General features: G+C 40.3%; 1 protein-coding gene and 1 long non-coding RNA gene across 7 annotated transcripts; one reads left to right on the top strand and one right to left on the bottom strand.

Moving 5' to 3' along the window:
• Positions 1-5,510: 5,510 nt before the first annotated feature.
• On the bottom strand, positions 5,511-13,081 carry aar2 (AAR2 splicing factor). 5 transcript variants are annotated; one of them, XM_069884049.1, is made up of 5 exons: positions 12,986-13,081; positions 11,785-11,890; positions 10,147-10,919; positions 7,082-7,311; positions 5,511-6,027 (listed from the first exon to the last, which is right to left on the bottom strand). In XM_069884049.1, exons 3-5 carry the CDS (start codon positions 10,901-10,903, stop codon positions 5,860-5,862), a joined length of 1,155 nt encoding a protein of 384 aa, XP_069740150.1. In that variant the 5' UTR covers positions 10,904-10,919; positions 11,785-11,890; positions 12,986-13,081; the 3' UTR covers positions 5,511-5,859. The 5 variants fall into 5 exon arrangements, with proteins under 5 accessions (XP_069740150.1, XP_069740152.1, XP_069740151.1 ...); XM_069884051.1 differs by having other exon boundaries at positions 10,147-10,912; XM_069884050.1 differs by having other exon boundaries at positions 13,041-13,056.
• A 136-nt stretch (positions 13,082-13,217) lies between these two features.
• Positions 13,218-25,400, top strand: LOC138737424 (uncharacterized). Of its 2 annotated transcripts, none has more exons than XR_011340901.1 (4): positions 13,218-13,304; positions 24,242-24,449; positions 24,618-24,747; positions 25,284-25,400. It is a non-coding gene; the product is annotated as an uncharacterized lncRNA (long non-coding RNA). The 2 variants fall into 2 exon arrangements; XR_011340900.1 differs by having other exon boundaries at positions 13,229-13,316.
• The last annotated feature ends 1,456 nt before the right edge of the window (positions 25,401-26,856 follow it).

Below are 26,856 nucleotides of genomic sequence, written 5' to 3'. Positions count from 1 at the left end.
TGTTATCCAGTCACACAGTGAATTCCAGGCCCATCCTATTTTCTGGTTGAGAAATGTTAGCTTCCCTTCTAAATTATTTCAAAATCAAGCTTTGGTTATTGGCCATGTCACCAGGTTTAAAAAGTCCTTCTAATACCATGCACCCAGGTTCTCCTTTTAATCATTTACTTAAATATTTCTTCAACAGACCATGTTCTAAAGCCAGCCTGTGCAATTTCAAGGGTAAAATCTGGTAAAATCCAAATAAATTTCCTCAAATCACTCCTTGTTGATCCAATACTCCAGCCTATATTCATGCAAAGGAAGGCCCAAGAACCTCAGGTTTTGGTCCTTGGCCCAAATATTCCCCCTGATATATTTGGTTCTGCAGTAGGAGATGAAAGGATAATACTATAGTATCAAGCTCAGTGGGAGGGATGGATTGCAAGAACCAGGAGTCAATATTAGAGAAGTTAAAATCAACGATGTCAATCCTATTATCCTTTGTCTATAATATTCGTTCTTGAATTTCCACTGACCATGAGGGGCCAGTAATATAATCCCATCACTGATCACTCCCAACCTCTTATTAAATTCCACCTAAACAGCCTCACTCGATCCACCAACAATATCCTCTCTTGGAATGCCATATGTAGTACACAAATGTGTTGGAGAAACTCAGCAGATTATGCAGCATCCACAGGAAGTAAAGGGTAACAAACATTTCAGGCTTGGACTGAAGATGTGATGTTAAGGACAAATGATGTTCTCCTTTAATCAAAAGCACAACTTCTCCTCTCACCTCCACCTCTATTACAGCTGCAATATCTGCAAGCAGAACACCGAGCTGTCAATCTTTCCCGTCCCTCTACCATGTTTCTATCATTACGAATAATATCCCAATCTGAGGTAACTGTCCATGCTGTGAGTTCGTTCACCTTACATGTTATGCTTCCTGCATTAAAATTGTCAGCCCATTCAGCCCTTCCTCATTCTGGGTGTTTTTCCCTTCCTGCTTGTCCTCTTATATTAAACTTGCTTGTTTCAACTTCTATATTGGTCTGATTTTCTTCACTGCTGCCTCAAGTCCCACCTCTCAGCCAAGTTCGTGTCCACTCTCCCCAACAGCGCTATGTCTCCATCACGACATTGGTCCCCCTCTAGTGAATGGATACTTTTTGCAAATAGCTTTGAAAAGATAAAGATCATTCAACCTGTATTATAAAATACCCAGTCTCAACAAAAGTGCTTGAGGAACTCAGCTGGTCTCGCAGCTTCTATTGGAGGTAAAGACATATTACCAATGTCTCTGGCCTGTCTGGGCACCCTCCAACTGGATGGCATTAACATTGACTTCTGCAGTTTCCATTAAACCCCCACCCCTTTCCCCTCTGAATCCTTCCACAGAGACAAAATCAGTGTTCACCTTTCCTCTTATCATGTCCAATTAATACATTTGTCTGTTGGTCCGAACTCCTCTCCCTTTCTTTCCCCAGCATTTCATTCAGCCTGTGCTTTTTCATTCATTCCTTGAAGAAGGGTTCAGGCCTGAAATGTGGGTAATATATCTTTACCTCTTTTGGGCGTTGTGAGACCGACAAAATTCCTCCAGCATTTCTGTGTTTCATCTACAACCATAACATCTGTAGACTCGCATTTTACTCCATAAAACATCCGGGTTTTTCTGGAGACATCAGGGAGAACCCAAAAACAGTCAAAATTGGATGTGGCTGCCTCAGAGAAAATCAAATTTGCAAAAGATCCTGGAAGTAGATGTTAGGCAAAGGTCATTTCAGTTATTTTCTTAAAGTTTCTTGATTTGCAAATGGTAACTATTAACTTGAAATCATCCATTCTCAACCATTTTTCAGCTATGACACCACAAGATCTCTGCTCAAAGTTTATGGGCCCCCTTTCCTGTGAAGCACTCAAGTTTTGGTTTCTTCCATACTTCTCTCCTACCGACTATATAAAAAATATTTATGTTACGTCATGTGAAAAGAAAACAAGACTTTTATTTAAATGTACTGTGGCCCATGGGCCTCCATTGAGAATGGCTAATTTAAATGATAACAATAACCAATCTTTTTGTGCTCTTGGAGTAACTGGAATATGGAAAGTTCCCTGCACTGGAGTTTGAATAATTTGTGGAGACAAAACCAAGGCACGAGAGCACCACCTGTAGAGCAAGAGCATTCATTCAGCATTGTTTCGAAAGTTAATGGTAATTTAATTGTTATTCTCTCTTGCTATGTTTATCCCTCCACTGACAGAATGTTGGCATTCCTGTTTTTACGTCAACATTTGCGGTTTTTCATACTTTCCTTCATTGGGATGAGGCTGAAAGTTATTACAAGCTAACAACTTGGAATGTGAGCAAATGTAACTCCGAAACCAACAGGGTAAACCTGAATAATAAGGAGTGGTTGGGCCATTCATGGAGAAGAGGAAGCCTATCAAGGTTCATGAAATGATACGGGCATGGTGAGAGCGATAAAATCAGAGGCTTTTTTCCCAGGGCAGGGGAATCTCTAATTAGAGGGCACAGATTTAAGACGAGAGGAGAAAGGGGACCCGAGGGACACCTTGTTGGCAAGGATTTAGAATGCGCTGCCCAAGGAAGTGGCAGATCCAGGGATAATTGTAACATCCCAAAGACATTCACACAGATACATGGAGGGGAAAGGTTGAGGGGGATGTGGACCAAATGCAGTCAAATGAGATAGGATAATTCAATAGACGTCCAAAAATTGATGTGGATTTTCTGGGTTCTTGGGCAATGTTTTTAAAATTCAAATTTAAGGAGGAATAAAACTGCACTATTTTTGGAGGGAGTACCTGCAGTTTCTACTGCATCTGCTACACAGCCTGACACCGCTTCTGCTTTCTTTTTATACTTTCGTATATTACCTTGTTTATTTTGTAATTTCTTTGTGATGACATCTTGGAAGACCGAAGGTGTGGTTCTGTTCCACAAATGTAACAAATCTGTAGTAGCCATTTTTAAAATCGTATATTGTAGACTTTCCGACGTCGTCGGTTTCCATTCAAATAGTATTGTTCAAACAACATTCTAGTTTCTGAATTATTTCAAATTTGTCACTCAATTTCTACGTGTTCTTCTTTCTCTTCGCTCCATACTGACAGTCGAGTGCTCATTTTCAAAGACTTCACTTAAAAGGCATCAATGCTGCATTGCAGTGGAACACAGCAAATGCAAAGCTTCTTGACACAGGATCTGAAAATAATTCTACTCTAAAATAATATCAATATGTATTATTTTAAAGCAGGATGAGCCACTTAGTTTGGTTTGGTTAGTAACTATATTTTAATATTGGAGAATGAAGGAACTTTACAGTTGAGTGAATTTTCATAATACAGTGAGAAGACTGCAGATCCCTAATCCATAATTTATCTTATTTTAAAAAAATTTTCAAGGCTTAAAACATTACATAATCACCGTTAAAGTGCAATAATGAACAAAATGTGCAAATCATTTGCTGAGTAGAGATCTGATGCATCAAGTTTGCACTTTCTGGGAAACAGATCAAGAGGTGATCCGACTTTGTGGTATTTCAGACAAGAGAAGATGTCACCACAATAATGGCTACTGGCAAAAGAAGATGCCAATGCAAATTGAGGAAGCTGGGAATGTCTGGTTTACTTTCCCAAGTGAGCTCAACCCAAGCTGGGGAAGAAAACACACGCATTCTTTACATCCTTTGAGTGAGCATTTATTGAATTTTTGACAAGTATAAATGGAAATAAAATCTAAAGTCAGCACTATAAATTGTTCTAAAAATGTAATGGATGCTGGTTCTTCTGTCACTTGTCAATATTCCAAGATATTTCAGCTGTTGTAATTTTAAAAAATCTTTTGAATTGGGGGATAGATGTTAAAATTCTCAAAGATACACTACACTTAAAATCACCAATGCCTGAAGAGGGCGCACAAAATCAGTGAACCGGTGTGGACTTGAAAGGACAACATGGCCTGTTTCCGCTCCGTAAATGGTTATATGGCCTCATCTCGGTTTAATTTTTGAGGGGTAGATTTTTTTTAAAATATGGTATAGGACAGGAAATTATGAAGTGAGGTTCAAATGAGAATATCAAGAGTGTCTAAAATGCATGAAAGACAAAAGCATTTTAAATTGAGGCAGAGTGAGACAGAATCACGCAGCAAGGAAACAAGTCCTCAGCCAACTATTAGCACACCGATCAAGCTCTCCTCCATACTGACATCGTTTTCAGCACGTGGTATGTCTTAGCAATACAGTGCTTGTCAAGATCATTCATGAAGGTTGTGAGAGTTCCTGCCTCTGCCATCACTGCCAAAATGATACATGAAAAATCAATAGGATGGTCAATTCACTGGACTTTGAAATTGAGCTGACCTTACTAGTAGGGTAATACCCAATAAACAAAGCTGACACTAAAACTATGTGCAAATGTATTCAAGCTTCCTCACCTTTTTATTGCTTTTCCTATCAGAGTTCAATTCCACCAACTCATCGGAGAATAATTTACTAACACCTCCAAGTATAACTCTTTGTGTCTTTTTTGAGGTCATACTAAATGTCAGTCAGGCACAAAAGGCATTATAAAGGAATCGGGAATCTCAGTTATTTTTGGTGATAAGAAATTATTCAAAACTTCACAAGAGTACCACTGATATTCCTCATCAATTGGAAAGCCGATTTCCAATAATCTGTAAACATCGCCTAATGCACATTAAGGATAATTAATAAATTCTGGCAAACAAGTCAAAAGAAAAACTAATCTTGCTAATAATCCATCAGGGCAAATGGCTATCAGATACATTTTGTGACAAATGACGGGCATGAAGCCCAAGAGTGCTAAATTTTTTAAATTTGAGAAGCAAGTCCCCTAACATTTGCTCGCAGAGTTGAATTAAAGCACAGGAGGATTGAATGAAAAGTTTTCTTGCTGACTGAAGGGCATGGTTCAAATTTTGTTGCTTTTTGTATTCTGTCGACATCTGCATCCATCACTGAAATAGAAACCTCTGAAATCAAGTTTTGGTTCTCCGTGTGATAAGAAATGCCTTTTCTTGAACTGACAGATTATTCCTTAGCTACATTCTAAGTGAAGTGAGAATTAAATTCATTAACCATCTTGTCAGTTCAATTTATGTTCAAAATGCTCTTTTTCAAATACTTCACTTAAAAGGCATCAATGCTGCATTGCAGTGGAACACAGCAAACACAAAGCTCCTTGACACAGGATCCGAAAATAATTCTACTCTAAATACCATAGAAATGAAATGCTGCATTGGAACTGTTAAAATGAATGATTAAGATAGGATGCTGTAAAAAAAAAAAAAATCAGCTAGTTATAGTTCTGCACATTATAATCTGTCAGGAAAGAGATACAGGAGCCAGCATCATCAAGCTGAAAAACAGCTTCTTCCCACTGGCCATGAAAATGCTGAATGACCAAAGAAACTGCTCACATTAACCATCCAAGACTCTCATATTTATGCAACAATATTTATTAATATGTATTTATCAATATTTGTTCTGCAATATGCATTGTTTGCCTATGTGTGTTATGTCTGATGTGTGTCTGCATGTTTTTCACTGAGGCCTGGAGGATGCTGTTTCATCAGGTTGTACTAATGGAATGCAATCAGATGGTAATAAACTTGACTGTCATTTGGATATTATTAAAAGAACAAGTTAGATTTAATGATTTAATACACAAAATTTACATACTCAGCTTTTAACTTTCAATATTATTTAAAAGTGTCTTTTTTAATTTTTTCATGCTTTTACATTTGTTATATACACAAAACTCAAGTTTCAAATGACTAAAGAATTTACAAACTTAAATCAGTAATTTGTTTAACTGGGTAAATCAGTCCAGGTTGACACCTTCAGGTAACTCAACTATTACTGGGGCACAATCATCAGGTTCTTCATCAAAGTCCCATTTGAACTTTTTGGTTAAATGACCTTTAAATTTTTCGACACGCTTTTGTAGAGCTTTGTCCACAGTTGGGCCGCACGAGTAAGAGAAGAATTCCTAAAATAAAACCAAGAAATTTGAAGTCAAAGGACAAAGGGATGATTTAAAATCAACATGCTTTTAAAACGATACATCGACCGTGATTACAAAGGCCGTCGCCACTCAAACACATTCTGCCCAAATATAAATTTACATAATGTCAATTCCTTGGTCATAATACTAAATCATGAAGTTAGATTGTGCATAACTCAAGTTCTAACTCATTCAGATTCCTCCTGGTCTTTGCCATTGGTGAGATTATCCTTGAAGAATTGTGCCCAGTCTAGTTTCCCAGCTATAGGAAGGGTGTTGTTAAGATGAAAAGAGTCTCAGAAAACTGGAGAGGTAGGATAGGCTGGAGCTTTATTTTCCTGGATTGGAGGAAGCTGAGGATGACCTCCTGATAGTAATTAGATCATGAGAGTCAAACACAATATCAATGCTCGTAGTCTTTTTCCCAGACGAGAAGCCGTTTATGTGGGAGTCAACTCGACATCTGCTGCATTGGCCTGTACACTTTGAGTAGCCTTAACGTCATAAGCTAATATCTGATTCAAGGTTCACAATGGGATCAATAAAAAGGATTTGAAAAATCTGCTAAATTCATAGCCACAGCTCCTCCAAAGAAAATAGATCTCAAAGATGTACCAGAATTTTCTACAAATAAGCTTTTACTTAGAGATACATTGAGAGCAAAACACAATGGAAAAGATATGACCAAGAAATAATGAAGTTGCCACTGGAAGAGGGATGAGGTGAATCTTGGCAGCAGTTGTTACGAACTACAACTAAATCATATTTGAGTGCTGCAACTGAATAGCGAACAGGACAGAAGCAGCAAAAATATTTATATTGATAATCAATTAAAATTAACGGGCATTACATTTATGAATCCCCCAAAGAGCCATTGTCAAAGTTTGAGAACACAGTTATAATTTTAATCCAGTATAATTGTTATAATTTTGTTAAAATCACAAATGACACCTCTGAATGGGAAATCCTGAAATACAAGTTTGAATGACAAATTTCAATTTTTTTTTAAACCTTTGTAAATAGGTTTTAAATCAACTACCTGCAGTGTGGTTGTTAGGAAGTTATCCTCGGAGACAATATCCACAAAGAAGTCGGAAGGAATTTCATTGAGTTGGTGATAGAGGACAGATATGAGGGCAGAATACAGTTCCTTTCGTTTTGTCACAGCTTCTTCTGAGTGACAAAGCAGACGAAGTAGCTCTTTCCAGTGCTCAAATGCATCATAGACATTACCAATCAGGAAGCACACAAAAGAAAACTGCAATTCCCCTGCAAATAAACAAGAAAATCTATGTTCATGACATTAAAAACACAAAACAATTCATGGAGCATCACTAACATAAATCGTATTAGGCAAATTTATTTACAACGTCTTTCATATTACATCACACAACTAAATTTGCCAGTGTGAGTTCCTTCGTTATTTGAATGATTTTAAGCAATAATCCAGAAGCAACCACCACGTGACAAAAAGATAGCCTCACGATGCAAAGCTTTTGTGGCAATTTTCCACTGGGTTCATTGAAAATACATCACCGGGCTTGTAATTTCACAGTAATTTTCACAACCTTGGGTCATCCTAGAACTCTTTGCAGTCAAGGTAGTACAGTACAACTCCGATTATCTGAAATGGTCAGGACTAGGCCTATTTCAGATAAACCTTTTTTTCCCCCCAGAAAACTGGTCATTTTTTAAAAAACAGCCTGTAACAACAGCAAACCACTTGTATCAATGTTTAAACAATAACAAGCAACAATGGGAAGGCTTCATTAAGCATTAATGTTTAATGTGCACCAAATAAAATGCTGGCGTGCCACCGATCCCTGAGATGAACCCAACCTCCACCACTGATCACCGAGACTAATCCAACGGCCACCGCCGATCACCGACATGAATCCACTGATACTGCTGATCTCTGGGGAGTCTTCAGGGGGCCCATGGAGTGCTCTCTGGCGAGTTGGCAGGCTCCTGTTTCCCTAGTCACTGGAGCTCCTGACACCAGTGTCCCAACTCTGAATCCTCCCCTAGGCCAACCGCACATGCACACCAGGGAAGTAGGCCTTGGGGAGGATTCGGAGTCAGCATCCGATGTGCCAAGGAGGGTGGGAGAGAAGGAGAGAGGAGCGAACACTACTGAACCCGAGGCCCCACTCCTGCCTGGGTGGCCGCTCTCCTTGATGATGCCATAACAAAGGATTCTTCTGACCATTTGCGGCTGGAAGACAGTGGTATACGGTTTGAGATGGAGTTGGAGAAAAAAGTCAATAGGGGACGGTAAAGAAGAAATGGAAAGAGAGAGAGGGGAGGGAGTGACCTGAAACGAGGACAACTGTCATTCTAATTTCATGTCGAGTGAATTTTTTTTCAACCTTTGAGATCAGTTCTGCTCCAAAAAGGTTTCAGATTAATGAAGATTTCTGATTTATTTCAGATATCCCCATTTATCCAAATTAAAAAAATACATTTTTGGATAAATGAGGATTTAGAAAAATTCAATTTCAAATAATCGGAGTTGTACGATATTTCTAAAATATGGCCAATGTTGTAACAGAGGAAATGCAATACCCAGTAGCTAGAAGCTTGTCATGGGATCATTCTGACAGACACGACTTCTGTTTAATGTCTCACATGAAAGAGGATGCATCTGACCAAAGTAAAACACAAACGCCTTCAGACACTATGATTAAAGTAAAAACACCACACTGAAGAAACTCACCAGGTTAAACAGTGTACTTTATATAGCAAAAATAAAAATACATAGCCAAATGTTCAGGTTTGAGCCGTCCGAAATGTTATTTGAATTTGCTATATAAAGTACACTGTTTGACCTGTTGAGTTTCTCCAGCACATCTGATATGTAATTCTTGATAAGCAAGGGGATGGAAAGCTATCAGTGGTTGGGAGAAATGTGGAGTTCCAGCAAAAATGAGATCAGATACAACCTTTGGCAGAGTAGATTTGAGGATCCAAGTGGTCTAATCCTGTTGCTAATTTGTACGTTCGTATTTTCCCTGCTGTTCATCCAAGTCTGGCTAATTCTGACACAAATTCAAAAAGCTCATCATCCAAAATTGTTAAAATTCAGTGTTGAACCCAAGGTTATTCGAAAGTCCCTCATGGGAGGCTGAAACAGAAGATACAGACGCATGGGATCCACTGTGAAATGATAGTTTGGATTTGAAATTGGCTGGAGGGTAGAGATGGGAAGGATTGGTTCAACCATAATTGGAGTATTGTTTCCAATTCTGGTCATCCCATGACAGAAAGGATGTGGAGATTTTGGAAAGGTTCCAAAAGAGATTAACCAAAATGTTACTTGGATTAGAGAGTATGAGCCAGAAGGAGAGGTTGGACCATGTTGGGTTGTTTTTTTCTGGAATGTCGGAGGCTGAGGGGTAAACTTTATGATAGCCAGAATCTTTTTTCTTGAGTTAAAATATCACATGGTAGAGGACATAGTTAAAGTGGTGGAGGAGGAGTTTAAAGGAGAGAGGCTGAACAGGATTTTTCTTTAAACACAGCGGTAGATGTCTGAAATAGGTTGCCAGGAGTGGTAGAAGCAAGTACAATGGTAGCATGTAAGAGGTGTCTACATGACGTAAGAACATGTCGGGAATGTGCAAGCCGCCAGATTTTAGTTTAACTGGGGCATCATGTTCGACACAGACACATGGGTGAAATGGACCTATTTTTGCACCGTACTCTTCTATGTTCTAATTAATGATGGCTAATCTGTATATTTATTTTATCCGACAAACCAAGACTGCAAACAGAGCAGATTCATTCATGCAACAACTGGATTCAGATGAAGCCCAACAATTTCAACGTGGACCAAAATAGTAGAAGGAAGCCACTATTCATTCCATTAGTTTCCTTGAAATAAACTGGGATCCCACCACAAGACCAAAGTCCAACTTTTCTCTTATCCAACTCTACTGTTCTGTACTTCAATATCTTTCACACAACACAGAGAGGAAGTCATTAGTTTTATCAGTCCTCTCACAGCTAACTCAATTGCAATATCAAAAGTTCCTCAACTTATAAATTTAAACTGTACCCCATATCATTTCAACAAGCATCTTATGCATTTAATAAAGTACTCACCAAGTATATCTTTTGGGTTTGATGAGTATCGCTGGTTTATTACAGTTTCCAGAGCATAACTGAAGTCCATGTTATATTTTGTTATTTCAGCAGGAGATGCCCCCTCTGGGTACTTCTGACTTGGGATCTTTGAGAATCTGATTTCTGTGCCAGCCTTAATCTTCATTTTGGGCAGCCGAGCTAAACCCTCCTTGTAGCTTTTGCACAATGTATCGTAAGGCAATAGATTCTGCTCTGCTCGATCTTTTGTGTGTGGCATTATGAGTTCTGGTTGAACTTCAGAAAAAGCACTTATTTTTCCACTTTCTGGCTGCAGACTCTGAACCATTGGATCAGTAATTAGATTGGTTAAGGAGACCCATCTTTTCATCGTTTCATATGGATATGGCCCCAAGGAATTGTCAAGTTCAGTCAGATTCTCTCTTATCCGATCCAACTCTTCTTCCGAGACCTCAACCACAATGATTTCTTCCTCTTTCTTGTCCCATCGCTTCACGAGAATATCGCGCTGCTTAATATGAAAAAAACAACCAGTGCGCGGCCCTGTGACCTGACCACCTCTGCCATTCACAGCACTACAATGCATGAAGTGGATTCCTGGTGGGATCATCTTTACTCCTTTAAATTTTGGGCCCACTTGCCAACAGTTATAATCAATGCCAAATTCAGTGCCTTCAGGAACTCCAAGAAGGATGAGAGTGCCCCCTTCAAAGAACAACTTTTTGGCCAGTTCTTGATTCATTTCCATAGTTGACATGATTTTGACCTGTGTTCTTAAAAGAGGGGGAGAGACATTAATTTACCTTGCTGTATCACTACCATAAGACATAGGAGCAGAAATAGGCTCTTCAGCCCACTGAGTCTGCCCCGCCATTTAATTATGAGCTGATCCATTTCCCCACTCAGCCCCACTGCCCCATAACCTTTGATGCACTGGTTAGTTAAGAACTAATCAATCTCTGTCTTAAATACACCTGGCCTCCACAACCACCTGTGGCAACAAATTCCACAAATTTACCACCCTCTGGCTGAAGAAATTCTTTTGCATCTCTGTTCTCAGTGACGCCCTTCAATCCTGAGGTTATGGCCTCTGGTCCCAGACTCTGCCACCATTAGAAACAACCTTTCTACATCTACTCTGTCCATGCCTACCAACATTTGAAATGTTTCAATGAGATCCCCCCACCATTCTCCAAAATTCCAACAAGTACAGGCGAAGACTGTCAAACATTCCTCATCTGATAACTCTTTCATTCCCAGGATCTTCCTAGTCATCCTACTTTGAACCCTCTCCAACACCAGCACATCTTTTCTTAAATGAGAAGCCCAAAACTGCTCACAATAATTCAAATGAACTTTCATCAGTGCCTTATAAAGTCTCAACATCACATCCTGCTCTTGTATTCTATACCTCTTGAAATGAATGCTAGTATTGGACTTGCCTTCTTCACCACCGTCTACAACATACCTGTTTATTTTTTCCTACCAAACTGCATGGTTGAAACATTCAACATTTCAACATAGTTGAAACATTCTATTTCATTTGCCACTTTTCATTCAAGTGCTGAGGGGGCAAGATTTAGCTCCAAGGATTTGTCCTGGAGCCTCCATATCAATGTAATCATGAAGAAGGCTCACCAGCAGCTGCACTTTGTGAAGAGTTTGAGGAGATTCAGCATGTCACTGAAGACTCTAGAAAACTTCTACAGGTGTAGCATGGAGAGTATTTCAGCTGGATGCATCACTATCAGGTACAGAGGTGTCAATGCTCAGGACACTAAAAACATCCTTAAAAATGCTGCATCTTTCAAAGAAATTATCTTTTTCATAATTCAATAAAATACAGGCTTAACATCTCCAAATATAACAAATCAAAGGGGAAGATGAGAAAAGGGGATTAAGCAGCAAGTGGGAGAGGGCATGTGGAGATGGGAAGAGACAGTTTGTGGAGGGAAAACAGGGATGTGGAGGGATTGGGGAGATGGAGGAGGAGAGATGGGGGTGTAGGATAAAAGTGGCAGGGAATAAAGGTAGAAGGATTGGGGTGGAGGGAGGGGTGCAGAGAGGGCAATAGGGAGAGGTGATGGGGTGTGGGGAAGAGAAGGGGAGATGGGTGGAAATGAGGAGAGAAGGGGAGTGCGGGAAAGAAGGGTGAGATGGGTGGATGTGGGGAGAGAAGGGGAGATGGGGGAGAGAAGGGGAGATGGGGAGAGAGAAGGGGAGATGGGGGAGAGAAGGGGAGATGGGGGGAGATGGGGAGAGAAGGGAGAAGGGGGGAGAGAAGGGGAGATGGGTGGATGTGGGGAGAGAAGGGTGAGATGAGGGGAGAGAAGAGTGAGATGGGGAGAGAAGGGTGAGATGGGGAGAGAAGGGTGAGATGGGGAGAGAAGGGTGAGATGGGGAGAGAAGGGTGAGATGGGGAGAGAAGGGTGAGATGGGGAGAGAGAAGGGGATGGGGAGAGAGAAGGGGATGGGGAGAGAGAAGGGGAGATGGGTGGATGTGGGGAGAGAAGAGTGAGATGGGGAGAGAAGGGTGAGATGGGGAGAGAGAAGGGGAGGGGGAGAGAAGGGTGAGTTGGGGAGAGAGAAGGGGAGGGGGGAGAGAGAAGGGGAGATGGGTGGATGTGGGGAGAGAAGAGTGAGATGGGGAGAGAAGGGTGAGATGGGGAGAGAGAAGGGGAGGGGGGAGAGAAGGGGAGATGAGTGGATGTGGGGAGAGAAGCGGTAAGTGGTTTAGAAGGGACGATCGAGCGGGGGGGTGGGTTATAATGAGGACAACGGTGAACCCGTCACTCCCGGCCACTCGCTCTATCTCCCTGAGGAGAATTCGATGTCTCACCGACAACCAACTCCGTTCTCCCTGTTGAAGTAAATCCGAAACAAGAACAACTCACACCCGCGCTCCCACTCCCGCTACTTCCGGCCCGATGGTCCCCGTTCCGACAGTGCACTTCCGGTCCGACGGGCCCGTTCCGACAGTGCACTTCCGGTCCGACGGTCCCCGTTCAGACAGTGCACTTCCGGTCCGACGATTTCCCCCCCCCCCCGTTCCGACAGTGCACTTCCGGTCCGCCCGAGTGGGGATAACAATAGCTTTTTAAGCGTCTGAACCAAGGAAAACAACTGTTAAGGACAAACAACAACAAAATGATCGCACAGTAAATGTTAAAGTGTGTTTAAAAGCACGAGGTGGACGTTTCCAGAACAGACGATCAAGTTTAGGGCTTGTTGGAATCTAGGGGCTAAAATATCACGGAATAGAGGGCTATGTAACAATTTTTATATTTACTTCATGGTTAAGGGAAAAGTATAATGTGATTAAGTGGCAATCACAGCATGGAGCAAAGTTAGCTGAGCAAAATTGTCTGCTCCCAAATACAGGGAGAGGAAATGCATAAAACGATTTAGGAGGAATGCTCAAACTGAAGGAGGTGGTGAGTAGCACAGGAGACACAGGCCAGACCAGAACAAAGAATGGCCTGCAAGAAACAAAGGGAATAGAAAACCAGTCTAGGAGGAAGATTAAGGCAGGAGGAGGTGTTAAAGAGAACAGCAGAAATTGGCCAGACAGGAACTGAACGATGATTGGAAATATCTGGGGCAGGAATTGATTTCTGTTCAAAACAATAGGATGGTCTGATCTGGAAGATTTAAGATAAGAGATCTACACTCGAGATAAACTGTAGAATAAGGAAATTGCTGGTGATATACTTTATGTAAGAAATCTAGCAAAGAAAGCCAACTTTTGTTCTGTATGGTAATTTGGATCTATATAAACTGAGCAGACTGGACAATAGGGGTCAGTCTTAATAGACAATAGGAGCTGGAGTACACCCTTCGGCCCGTCGAGCCAGCTCCGCCATTTTACAGATCATGGCTGATCACTACCATCAGTATCCCTTTCCAGCCTTATCCCCTATGACTGACCCAGAGCTCTGTTAAGTTTTATTCTTGTGCTGTATAATAAACTGATTGTTGAACCGAATACCTTCTCCTATCACTTCATTCAACGAGCACGCTGGATGGACTCAGACGACACATAAACTAAATTGAGGGTAAGGTAAAGCTGGGTCCGCTTTGTAAATGTCGTTCGAATTGAACCTCTGTTTAATATGAGGTGGCGAAAGAAGCTGACGTGTGATCACAAACTTGCATTTTAAAAAAATAGACTCTATTCCCAATAAATTATTTTTAAAAAAGCAACCAGAAATCCTTTCAAAGACTTTTTCCACCCTTAGTTTTTTATGCATAGCTTTCCATCACTGGACATTGTTATATTCATTTCTGTCCAGCAGCCATTGTCATCACCGTGTGGATAGACTCCACTGTTGTACGTGGGTCCTCCCCTCAATGCACAGTAACAGGAGGACTCTCGACCATGGTCCTTCACCAGAGCGCACTTGCATTGGCAACGCCAGCAGTTCCCTCAGCGTGTACTCCTGCAGCCTGGAATGTGCCAGTTGGCAGCATTCCTGCACCGACTGTTCCCTGTGATGAAAGATTAGCAGGTTTCAGACAGACCAAAGTGAGTCTTTCATTGAGTTAATGTCCTTCCAGTAGTTCTTGATGTCTGATTGGGTTTGTGTGCATGCCGGGGAACAGCCAATAAAACAGAGGGTCTTGTGTCACGCTGCTGCTGAGGATGAACCTTGACAAGGACCCTTTGTGGTTGAAGTACACACACGTGACATACTGCTGGCAACTCGGAAGGGGGGAACCCACATGAGCAGAGGGCTGCTGGTGACTTCAGTCGAGGGATTCACACCAGGCTGTTTGACTGGCTTGACACTGGCTGAAGAGTATCAGGCATCAGAAGTGGGATGCAAGAGGGTGGCAAGGGTGCTGAAGTCCCCTGATCATTCAGAGGTTTGGACCTGGAGCTCGGACTGCTGATAGTTTGGACTGGAGTCTGTGTGGCTGCAGATGCTGCGGGACTGCTGGAGGTGAATCCATGGAGACCCAGTGAATCTGCAGGAACTCTCTTTTGCTTCTCTTTCTCTGACGAAGATGAGCCTGGCAAAAACCAGTCTAAAAACCAGTTAAAGCTCCGTGGCTTGGTGCAGGACAAAAAAACTCCATCGATCTTCCTTTTCTCTTTTCTCTTCTGAACTCTAATTCTCTCGTATTGTTGGATACATCCCCTCAATCAAATGAGGGCCGAGAATTCATCTGAGCAACTGGTTTGTGTGCAATGCCATTGTTATTTTTTAAATTTCTATTTATTTATTTATTTTTTAAAAATTTTTTATTTTTCACACCATAAATCACATTAGCCATGATATACACTATTTCTTTTTCACACATATACAGTGACTTTTTCTCCCCCCCCCCCCCACCTCCCAAGCCACCCCCCCACCCCCCCCCACCTCTCATCCATTTTAGGTATACAATCTAGGTTGCATTAAGCCAGTCAGACAATGTTGTCATTCAACAAAAATACACCAGAAATTCTACTGAGTCCATTCTTTTCTTTCCTTCTCCTTTCATCAACTTAGGTAATGTTTGTCCCCAGTAGGTTTTCGCTATTGTATTTAATGTAAGGCTCCCATACTTGTTCGAATATTTCAATATTATTTCTTAACCTATATGTTATTTTTTCTAATGGAATACATTTATTCATTTAAATTTAGTAGTTTCTTCCTTTTAATTTGGTTATGTATTCCATTAATATTTAAAGTCATATAGTTCAGCGTAGCCATTTTATATTTTGTTTATCTTCTCTTTCCGTTTTTCCATCATTACCTTTCCTCCTTTTCCATTTCTGCTTTCTTATTTTCAACTCTTTATAAGACAACATTCCTACAACATCCAACATTTTCCTTATTCTCCTATTTCTATCTTCTTTATCCCCAATCTCCCCTTCCCCTCCTGAGTTGTCCTTTATCCCTTGTCGGACAACCACATCTCCCCTCTCCATTTGGATTTGCGAATCCACTCGCAAGCGTCAACTGATTTTGCAGTGACCGCTATTTCCCCCCACCCCGCCCCCCCCCAGAAAAGATTTCACTTTTCATATGTCACAAAGGTCACTCTTTTAATTCCCTCCTTATTCTCTCTATTCCATTACCTTCCCTTATTAATTCTTGTCTATACTATCTATATTTTCCTCTAAGTATAGATACATTCACGTATGCACATTGTCTCTATTCACTCTTATACCTCTTTACCCGCATACATATCAATCGTGATCATTTTTACTCTCATTACCCGTCTTCATCCCTCAGTCTATTTTTGTCTTTTCCCACATACATATCAATCGTGATCATTTTTACTCTCATTACCCGTCTTCATCCCTCAGTCTATTTTTGTAATTGTTCTGCAAATTTTCGTGCTTCTTCTGGATCCGAGAATAGTCTGTTTTGTTGTCCTGGAATAAATATTTTCAATACCGCTGGATGCTTTAGTATAAATTTATACCCTTTCTTCCATAAAATCGCCTTTGCTGTATTGAACTCTTTTCTCTTCTTTAGGAGTTCAAAACTTATATCTGGATAAATGAAGATTTTTTGCCCTTTATACTCCAGTGGTTTGTTGCCCTCTCTTACTTTTTCCATTGTCTTCTCCAGTACCTTTTCTCTTGTAGTATATCTTAGGAATTTTACTACAATAGATCTTGGTTTTTGTTGTGGTTGTGGTTTAGAGGCCAATACTCTATGTGCCCTTTCTATTTCCATTTCTTGCTGTAGTTCTGGACATCCTAGGGTCTTAGGGATCCACTCTTTTATAAACTCCCTCATATTCTTGCCTTCTTCATCTTCCTTAAGGCCCACTATCTTTATGTTATTTCTTCTGTTATAATTTTCCATTGTATCTATTTTTTGAGCTAGTAGTTCTTGTGTCTCTTTAGTTTTTTTATTAGATTCCTCCAATTTCTTTTTTAAGTCTTCTACCTCCATTTCTGCTGCTACTGCCCGCTCTTCCATCTTGTCCATTTTCTTTCCCATTTCTGTTAAGGTCATATCTATTTTATTCATTTTCTCTTCTGTGTTGTTTATTCTTTTTCTTAAATCCTTAAATTCCTGTGTTTGCCATTCTTTAAATGACTCCATGTATCCTTTAATAAGAGAAAGTACCTCCTTTACCTTGCCTTTCTTTTCTTCTTCTATTTCACTGTACTCTTCCTCTTCCTCTTCTTCTTCCTCTGGGTTGACAATCTGTTGTTTCTTTGTTGCCCTTTCCTTCTCTTCTTTCTTGTTTCTATTGTCTTCTGTGGTCTCTTCTTGCTGCAGGTGTTCTGCAGCTGTCGTTGCCGGCTGTGGAGATCGACTCCCCAGCTGGTCCCCCCTCCCGTCGGTGTGCTTTTTTGCATGCGCGGTTGCGCACTTTTACTCGGCTCAGCGAGCCATTTTTGTAGTCCATTATTTACCGACCTGAGGGAGCGGGTTTCTCTCTCCGCAGCGGGCCTCTTCGGACAGGTAAGGCCTTCACCTTTTTCCTCCTTTGTCTTCTCTTCCTCTCTTCTTACCGTTGCTTTCGATTTTTCTTTTTTTGTCGTCATCTTCTTTCCACCTTTATACTCACTTTTCTGTAACTTTTATTTCTGTGCCTTTGTGTTTTCCTTTGTTTTTCCCGACTTTTCTGGAGAGGGCTGGAGTTCACTGTCCGGCCACTACTCCATCACGTGACTCCTCTCTGTGCAATGCCATTGTGATGGATAACCAGCATGGTGATAGGAACATCTGCTCCATCATGTCTGGTTGAAATCATATTGTAATCCATAGGTTCATTTTCATTGCTTCTTACCAAGAAGAACAACAGTGATAGAACTACCGTCAAAACATTCTTTAATGAGACAAGTCAACACTCCACTAACAGATCAACCAGCATTTGCCTCTGACCCAACTGCCAGCTTTCATCATTTCACACATGACCCTGTTGCTTTGCTTCATATCCTCTCTTTTATGCTACTGTCTGGCCTCAAAGTAATTTCCTCTCTTTACAAATACAAGATGAATGGCCAAGTCTGATGGCATGTCCTGAGAGAACCAACACATTCATCTCACCTGCTACCCATCATCATAACTGTTGCTGAGAGAACCTGGTTCTGTCAAGTTTAAACTGAATTCTCATTCCCTCCAACACAGATTTTATTGCTGAAGATAAGACAATATTTTTCATGCTGCTGCATTTAAAGTCAAATAACAGAAATAGAGCTACTAAAACACTCTTGACTTGGGTAATCTCTCAAACAATAGTAATGGTCATTACAATGCAACTGAAGTCTCAACAAATGCAGATTTAGTCCTAGTTGTAAATGCCCTAGTGTACTTTTTTTTAATGCCATTGAATGTTTCAACAAAGTTTCCTGTCATCCCACTCGAGACAGAATCAGAATTCATTGTCACAAACAAGGCACGAAATTCATTGTTTTATGGCAGCATCTCGGAGCAAACACTTGTATGAACCTCTTTAAAAAAATAAATCAAAATAGTACACGGAAAGTCAAAGTACACGTAAGGCAGTTTTTGCTTCATTGATCATTCAGGAATCTGATGGCAGCAGGGAAGAAGCTCCTCTTGTGCCATGGACTGCTCATCTTTAGGCTCCTTTACTCCGCCCCCCCCCCCCCCCCCACCTCCCGATGGTAGCAGAGTGAAGAGAGCATGACCTGGGTGGTTGGGTCCTTGAGGATAGTGTTGGAATCTAGGGGTTAAAACAGTATGAAATAAATGATTAATTAATAAGTGTATATTTACTGCATGGAATCTAGGGGTTAAAACAGTAAGAAATAAATGATTAATTAATAAGTGTATATTTACTGCATGGTTCAGGGAAAAAGGAATGTGATTAAGTGGCAATCACAGCAGGGAGCAAAGTTGGCTGAGCAAAATTGTCTCTCCAAAATACAGGGAGAGGAAATGCATAAAACAATTTAGGAGGAATGCTCAAACGAAATGAGGTGGTGAGTAGCACAGGAGACACAGGCCAGATCAGAACAAAGAATGGCCTGTAAGAAACAAAGGGAATGGAAAACAAGTCTAGGAGGAAGATTAAGGCAGGAGGAGGTGTTAAAGAGAACAGCAGAAATTGGCAGGACAAGAACAGAATGGTGATTAGAGATATCTGGGGATGAATTAATTTCTGATCAACACAATGGGATAGTCTGGCCAGGAGGATTAACATGGGAGTGCTACACCCCAGATATCTGCAAAACAGGAGATGACTTGTGATAACGCTTATGCAAAAAGATCTAGCAAAGGAAGACAACTTTTGTTCTGTATGATAATGAAATCTAGCAAAGGAAGCCAACTTTTGTTCTGTATGATAAGGTTGACCTATATAAACTGAACCAACTGGACAATAGGGGTCAGTCTCGGGGAGTAGCTCACTGGCAGGTGACCTATGAACTAACAGACTGACCCAGAGCTCTGTTAAGTTTTATTCTTGTGCTGTGTAATAAATTGACTGTTGAACCGAATACCTTCTCCTATCACTTCATTCAAAGAACGCGCTGGACTCAGACTACACATAGACTAAATTAAGAGTAAGTTAAAGCCAGAGTCCGACAATAGAGGCTGCTTTCTTAAGATATTGCCTCTTGCAGATGTCCTCAATGGATTGAGGTTCATCATGTCACAGGCCAAGATAACAACCCTCTGGAGTTTTTTCTTGTCGTGAGTGTTGGCACCTCCACACTAGACAGTGATGCAACTATCCAGAATGCTCTTTATGGTACACCTGTAGAAGTTTTTGAGAGTCATCGGTGACGAACACAATCTCCTCAAACACCTCTTGGGGAAGATTGCTCTATATTAGAAATGCAAAACATAACCTCACCTCACAAAGGCAAATGATGTGAGACCAAATTGTAAATGAAGTGTTGATTTCTATCTTTAGGAGAAAGTGGTGAACAGCTTACATTATTTCTAAACTCTAAGAGTATAATGGAGTAAAATGAGTATAACACACTGAAGAAATATGGATCATGGATGATATTGAACTGAGGCTCAAATAAATGACTGACTTCTTTTTGACTCAGAGCACATCGCTGACTGATAGAGGTTGGCCTCAGATAAAACATAAGCACTGATCATGCAGATGTCCATAATCAATTTTGTCCATAGAAAACCATGAAAATCACTTGATATAGTAACCATGTCTCCAAATTATTGTAATTAATGACATCAAAATCATACAAGATTATTATGATTAATTATTGAAAGAGAGAACATAATTTACTGTTCACAGAATTAAATGTATATTTGTACATTAGATTTTTGAATCGAATAATATTATGGAAGCATGCTCGAGTGCATGAGTATCCATAAATCAGGTGTTCATAACCTGGGTATGGCCTTCATATTAGAAATGCAAAACATAACTAATAAGTTAGCACATGCTTAATATGGGGATGAATTTCAAAATTCTAATCTTTTAAGTAAATTCAGTGTTTTGAGGAACAATTCAAGTCAAATTAGTTGTTTACTAGCTCCAGATACAAACACTGCAAAAGTGCAAGAAAATGGATCAACTCGAGGGGGGAAATCAGACGTGGAGAGGATCAGCAACTTTAATTTCCTGGATGCCACCATCTTGGAGAACCTGTCCTGGACCCATCATGTAAATGTCATGGCGAAGCAAGCAGGACAGCAGCCTTGCCAAACTTCTACACATGTGGTGATACATGGTGGAAAATGTGCTGAATGGCTGCCTCACAGCTGGGTATAAGGCCAACCATATCCCTGGGTGAAAACTCCTGCATTCCTCATAAGACATCCAAAGATTATTATCTTTAAGCAGTTTTCCTTCCAAGGTTGTTCTCCCTCTGGAGAATGAGACCAAGGGATGTCCTCAGTATGCATTGAGTTGCCTGTTTTATTTAAATATAAAGCACAACTTGAGATCTTATCTTTATATTATCTTTATTCACTTATAATGAAATTGAACTGATAACGTGGTTGAAATCAAGTTCCTTTACAATTCTTTCACATTCTTAGAAGACAATACCCACAAAATAAGTGACCATTTTCTTTCAAACTACATTTCATTGTGGCTTTTTTTTGGATGCTAGTCTGAAGAGTTTCAGCTTTTTCATAAAACAATACTAAAATCAAAATACCAATTGCTACTACTACTGAATAAAATAGGGATTAACCCATCTTTAACCTTTAAACTATTTATTCTAGATGTTCCCCAATGCTCAATTCTCCAGTCTCTCAAAGGATCAGTTGGAGACGTCAGCTTTATCTCTGGATAATTCAGCACCCTGGCAATATTTTTTTTAGTTAACTTAGCATTTTCAAGGTGTAAATAGAATCCTCCCATTCCCATACTCCTAATTTTGTCAGTTGATGTTAATAATTTTCTGAGATGCTTGCCAATGCTTGTTTGTTCTTGCTTTGACATTGTGATAAAAATTGGACTTTGAGCTCATTTTGCAGTTGGCTGCTTCACACAAAAGCCTATTATTTTTAACCAGACAAGCAGATGACATGAAATAACAGATCTAATAATGTCACAATGTCCCTTTTCAACTCTCAATCATTTCATTGAGTGCTGTCTGCAGCTTTGTTTGTTTCATTTGTGCTTCATAGTTAATATTTTTATAGATATTATTGAAAGGATTGCCAAAAAATGCGCTAACTTTGCAGGATTCAATATTACTTTTAAATTTGTCATTGGAAAGCAAATGAAAAAGTTAAAATAATTCACCTTGATCATTTCCAACAATAATAGGCTTCTTTTAACAGGCTGTCCAACATGTATCTGCATAATCCCTCCAGTAGATGGCTTAGCTGAGATTTAGAATTGAATCAGGAAGTATCTTGGGAAGTCTGAAGCAGCTGAGGACAGTTTAGAAAAGCTTCACTGGTTGATCCCAGTGATGGATGGATTGTATTTTGATGAAAGGTTGAACAGACTGGCTCTGTACTCACTGGAGTTTAGAAGAATAAATGGTAATCTTATTGTTGCTACGCAAAGCCCTGGAACCCCTGGACAAAGATGCATACATCAGGATGCTCTTTATTGGCTACACTTCAGCGTTTAACACCATTGTCCCCTCAAAATTGATCAGCAAACTCCAAGACCTGGACTCAATAGTCCACTGGATAATTAGCTCCTTGATTTCTTCATCTCCAGACTACAATCATTGAGTAAAAACACAATGCTGGAGAAACTCAGCAGATCAAACAGTGTACTTTATGATAAAGACACATAACCAACATTTCAGTCTTGAGCCCTTCATCAAGATTAAATTAATGGGACTATTTGGAAAGTGGGGAGGAGTAAGGCCAATTGGATAATTCTCAAAGCACCCCCTTTATGCCTGTGCAACAATAGCATTTGTGAAATACAAATTTCATTTATAATTTCTTTTGGCACAGGACACTCTGGTGGTACATCAAAACTATCTGATGGAAGAATACTGGCTGCAGCAGCAGACGGTTATATAAAGTATACAGAAGCCTGAACTATTGAGGGGTGCTTTAGTCTGACCATAGGGAATTTAATTTCAAATAAATAAATAGTTGGTGTTTCATCTTGTGTTTGTATGTGTGAGTTCTTTGAGAACTGGTTCTTTAAAGTTGATGTAAACAGCCCATGAGGCATGCCATGAAGCTGCAAGCCTCCATTACAGATCTCTCATACCATCTCCTGCTCCATGCCAGCCACCCCTGCTGGCGGCCAAATATAATCAAACACAAAGTATAATCCTTAAGACCTTGCTCGTAACAAATGCAACCACGATTACCATCATCACAGTGGATCAAAGAAGAGGTACAAGGACTGCTTAAAGAAATCTTTTGGTGCCTGCCACATTGATCACCGCCAGTGGGCTGATGTCGCCTCCAACCGTGCATCTTGGCGCCTTACAGTTCAGCGGGCAGCAACCTCCTTTGAAGAAGACCGCCGAATCCACCTCACTGACAAAAGACAAAGGAGGAAAAACCCAACACCCAACCCCAACCAACCAATTTTCCCTTGCAACCGTGCCTGCCTGTCCCGCATTGGACTTGTCAGTCACCAACGAGCCTGCAGCAGACATGGACATTTACCCCTCCATAAATCTTCGTCCGCGAAGCCAAGCCAAAGAGAAAAAGAGTAATGGTAATCTGATGCCACATTAGGAAGGAACCCCAACTCAATCTGCAGTATATTTAACTTGGAAATTATCAACATGATTATTAACTCTCCTCATAAGTGACTTGCTATGCTGCCAATTTCAAAATGTAATAGTACAAAAAAAAAGTAATATATTCAAATTTTCCCTGTCTGCAGCAAGTCAGAGTTGCCATTAACAATCCAAATGCACTTCTATCAACAAGAGCAAGGAAAGAAAGAGTCCCTTCAGAGACACTGGGCATCCGCGGATTCGCCTCCAGTGCTCCCACAGCCTCTGCAGCCGCACAGACTCTCGTTCAGTGCATTGGCAGCCCAAGCTCCAGATCCAAACCTCCGAAATGGTCAGAAAGATTTCATTGTCCAAGGCCCTTCAGAAGCTCTTCTTGCCCCCTGTGCTCTCTCAAACCTTGGTTTTGATACCTGGTTCCCATGAGGCACTCTCGGCAGACCCAGATTGGTGCGAGTGGTTCGACCACAAGTCAGGCGGGGAGGGGTGGGTGCTGCTGAACCCCTCACCATGCTTACCATCCTGAAAGGTCACCCCCTAGCCTTCTCAACAGAGAGCGTTATCCCTGTTTCTGGTACTGGGCCTGCTGCTTCCCATTCTGCACCCCCCCCCCACCCCCACCCAGAGTCTACAACTCCTTGTAGTCTGCTGCCCAGCACAGGTGCAACCATCTTAGGTGTAAACCTCCATGATAACACGCTGTTTTTAAAAAAAAACTGTCTGCTCCTCTACCATGCTGTTTAACGCAGGTATGGAGCAGTTAGCATAACCAGGCAGCAGGACCCTGCAGAGCAGCACTGTCTCTTTGCTCCCTGCTCTCCCAGGTCCACAGCAGGATAAATTCCAAACACAATGCAAGATGAGCAATGAATGCTGGTCTTGGCACAAAGACCACATCTTTGGGTTTGGAAAAAAAACCAAAACTGATTTTGAGACAGTTATTTTGGGCATCAATCATTTGAGGCATTTGATATACTTTTTGACCTGAACTAATTTCTGTTGCTTTTTCCAATATTCTTCTAGGCACGGCATTTTTCAGGGTGTGCAAGTGGAGTGAAACCCAAAAGTCTGCGGACATTGTGATCGTAATAAAAATAAAGAAAGGTTGGAGGAACTCAGCAGATCTCGCAGTGTCCATAGGCGGTCAAGATATACAACTGATGTTTCAGGCCTTAGCCCACATACCAAGATGGCCAAACCGAGCCACGAGGAGCTTGCGGAAACATTGTTGGTAATACAGGAATTATAGAATTATATAAGCCTGTTCTCACAATGGTAGTTTTAGCATGTGTAACTTGCAATCGCTTGAGTGTGTCTGTGTTTCAGGCAGCGAAATTAGCGGAGTGTAGATGGAATGCAGGCCACCCACTCTCTGTATCTCCTGTCACCCCAACTGCAGACTCTTGCCTCGGCCCTGGCCACCCGCCTATCCAAGCTCCAGATGTACTGAACTTGGACTTACCACCTGGTGCCACCCTCTCATCTGAACTCCCAATGCCCCATATGCTAAATTATAAAGAAAACATTTGGTATGTGTATTTTTTTAAGCTATTGAAACTAACACATATGAACAGTTTAAAAACTACATCCACGAATAAATATGATTTACCTGCATTTCTTCATAATCATTAAAGTTTTGTAACAAAATATGCATCTAAGAGTAAAAATATGCAAGAACATAACAGAACGAGTAGGCCATCTGGCCCATCAAGCCTGCTCCGGCATTCAATAAGATCATGGCTGATCTGATCATCGACTCAACTCCACCTACCTGCCTTTTCCCATATTTGTTCATTCCTTTTTTAGTAAAAATCTATCTAACTGAACCTTAAATATGTTTAATTTTTTTTTTAATTTGTTTTTTTTTAATTTTTTATTTTATCTTAAATATGTTTAATGACACAGCCTCAACCACTTCCCTGCATAGAGAATTCCACAGATTCACTACTCTGGGAAAAATAGTTTTTCCTCACCTGTATCTTAAACCTCCCCTGAATCTTGAGGCTGTGTCCCCTAGTTCTGGTCTCACCTACCAGTGTAACATTTTTTTTTCCTTGTCTTGCAGCTCTGAAGATCATTGTTTGTTTCTGTTATGGAAGCAAGTTTGGCTATCAGCCCCCATTTAACATTGATCTTAAAATTTGGCACATGTTAAGGGAAGATAGCATTTCTGCAAAAATAAAACAAGTCATTTTGAAGCTCTGGAATTCTTGTACCATAAAGCTAATGAAACTCAGTAAAATGAGAATTAAAAACTTGATTGTGTAAGGCAAAGCAATTTAGGGATCTTGGATCAAGTATCTATGATAGAGATAAGTGGTGATTTTATTCTATCACGGGAAAGTATTGAAAGGCTGAATAGCTTTTTGTTTTCACACAATCCTCCAAATTGTTTGTATTTTTTCAGTTGCAACTTGCATTTGTTCAATGATTTTTCCCTCCACTATGGGCATTTACCAACAAAGATATTAACCAATTTATTTTAAAGTGTTTCAACCCCTGATGAAAAACTATTCAAAGAATTAGCTTACTAAAATACATTTTATACAAAACCTTTAATTTATAGGTTTACTAATTTATGGAATAATTATTTTGTTTAATGGTAGCAGCTATGTAATGTTGTTTATGGATCCATCTGCTTTCATAAAATGCAAGTTAGTTCTTAAGATCTTTCTATTGGGGGAATGTTATATTATTGATTCACAAACTATTAAGTTGGTGTTATGATGTTAGGAGTTTATCAAAATTACCGATTCTCTCATTTGTCAGAGTAAATAACATGCAACTTTTACTGTGCAAACTGCTTTACTAATATGTATACCTGAACAGATGTGGTCCAGAGAACTTTCAAACTAACTTATGAAATAAGATTCACAAGTTTAATCAAAATAAGCCCCCAAATTAATTTCCACCTTGTTCTGTTTTGACTTGTACAACAATCACTTCAAATATCACAGTAGACTTCAGTGGTTAGTGTAGTGGTTTGCACAACGCTGTTGCGGCGTCAGTGACCTGGACTCAAATCCAGCACTTTATGTCAGGAGTTTGTGTTCTCTCTGTGTAGGTTTCCTCCGGGAGCTCTGGTTTCCTCCCAGCCTTCAAAACGTACCCCAAATAGGATGTAATTAGGTGGCACGGGCTCATGGGTCGAAAGGGCCTTTTAATGTGCTGTATGTCTAAATTTAACATTTAAATTACATTAAAAAATATGGTGGAAAATTTAACAGCTAATACACCTTTGTCATTCTTCGAATCTGAAATTAGTTGTACCATAAACCTGAGATCAAATTGTGTTGAAGTGGACAGGGATCACAAAACTATTCCATCGTTAAAAACCGAAAATGGCATTTTCTTTGCTCTAAAGTAAGCAATTTCCAAGAATTTGATTTGATGATCGACAAAGAAAAATACTGAACAAATACTTGTTGATATTTCTCCAGTACTGAAACAAATCGAGATGATTACATGGGAACAGAGGGCTCCTCACCCCTTGCCCATGACTGAATTAATACACTACTCATCTCTATCACAACTTCTTAATCACCCTTTGCTCTCACAAAACAATCTCATTGTTAAGTTTTTTTACCATTATACTAGACCAATTGAAAATGTAACTATCACTGAGTCTATTTAAATAT

The sequence above is a fragment of the Narcine bancroftii genome, chromosome 6, assembly GCF_036971445.1.
Source record: "Narcine bancroftii isolate sNarBan1 chromosome 6, sNarBan1.hap1, whole genome shotgun sequence".
NCBI lineage: Eukaryota > Metazoa > Chordata > Chondrichthyes > Torpediniformes > Narcinidae > Narcine > Narcine bancroftii.
The sequence above is the reverse complement of the archived record's forward strand: the minus strand, read 5'-3'. Positions and strand labels throughout refer to the sequence as shown.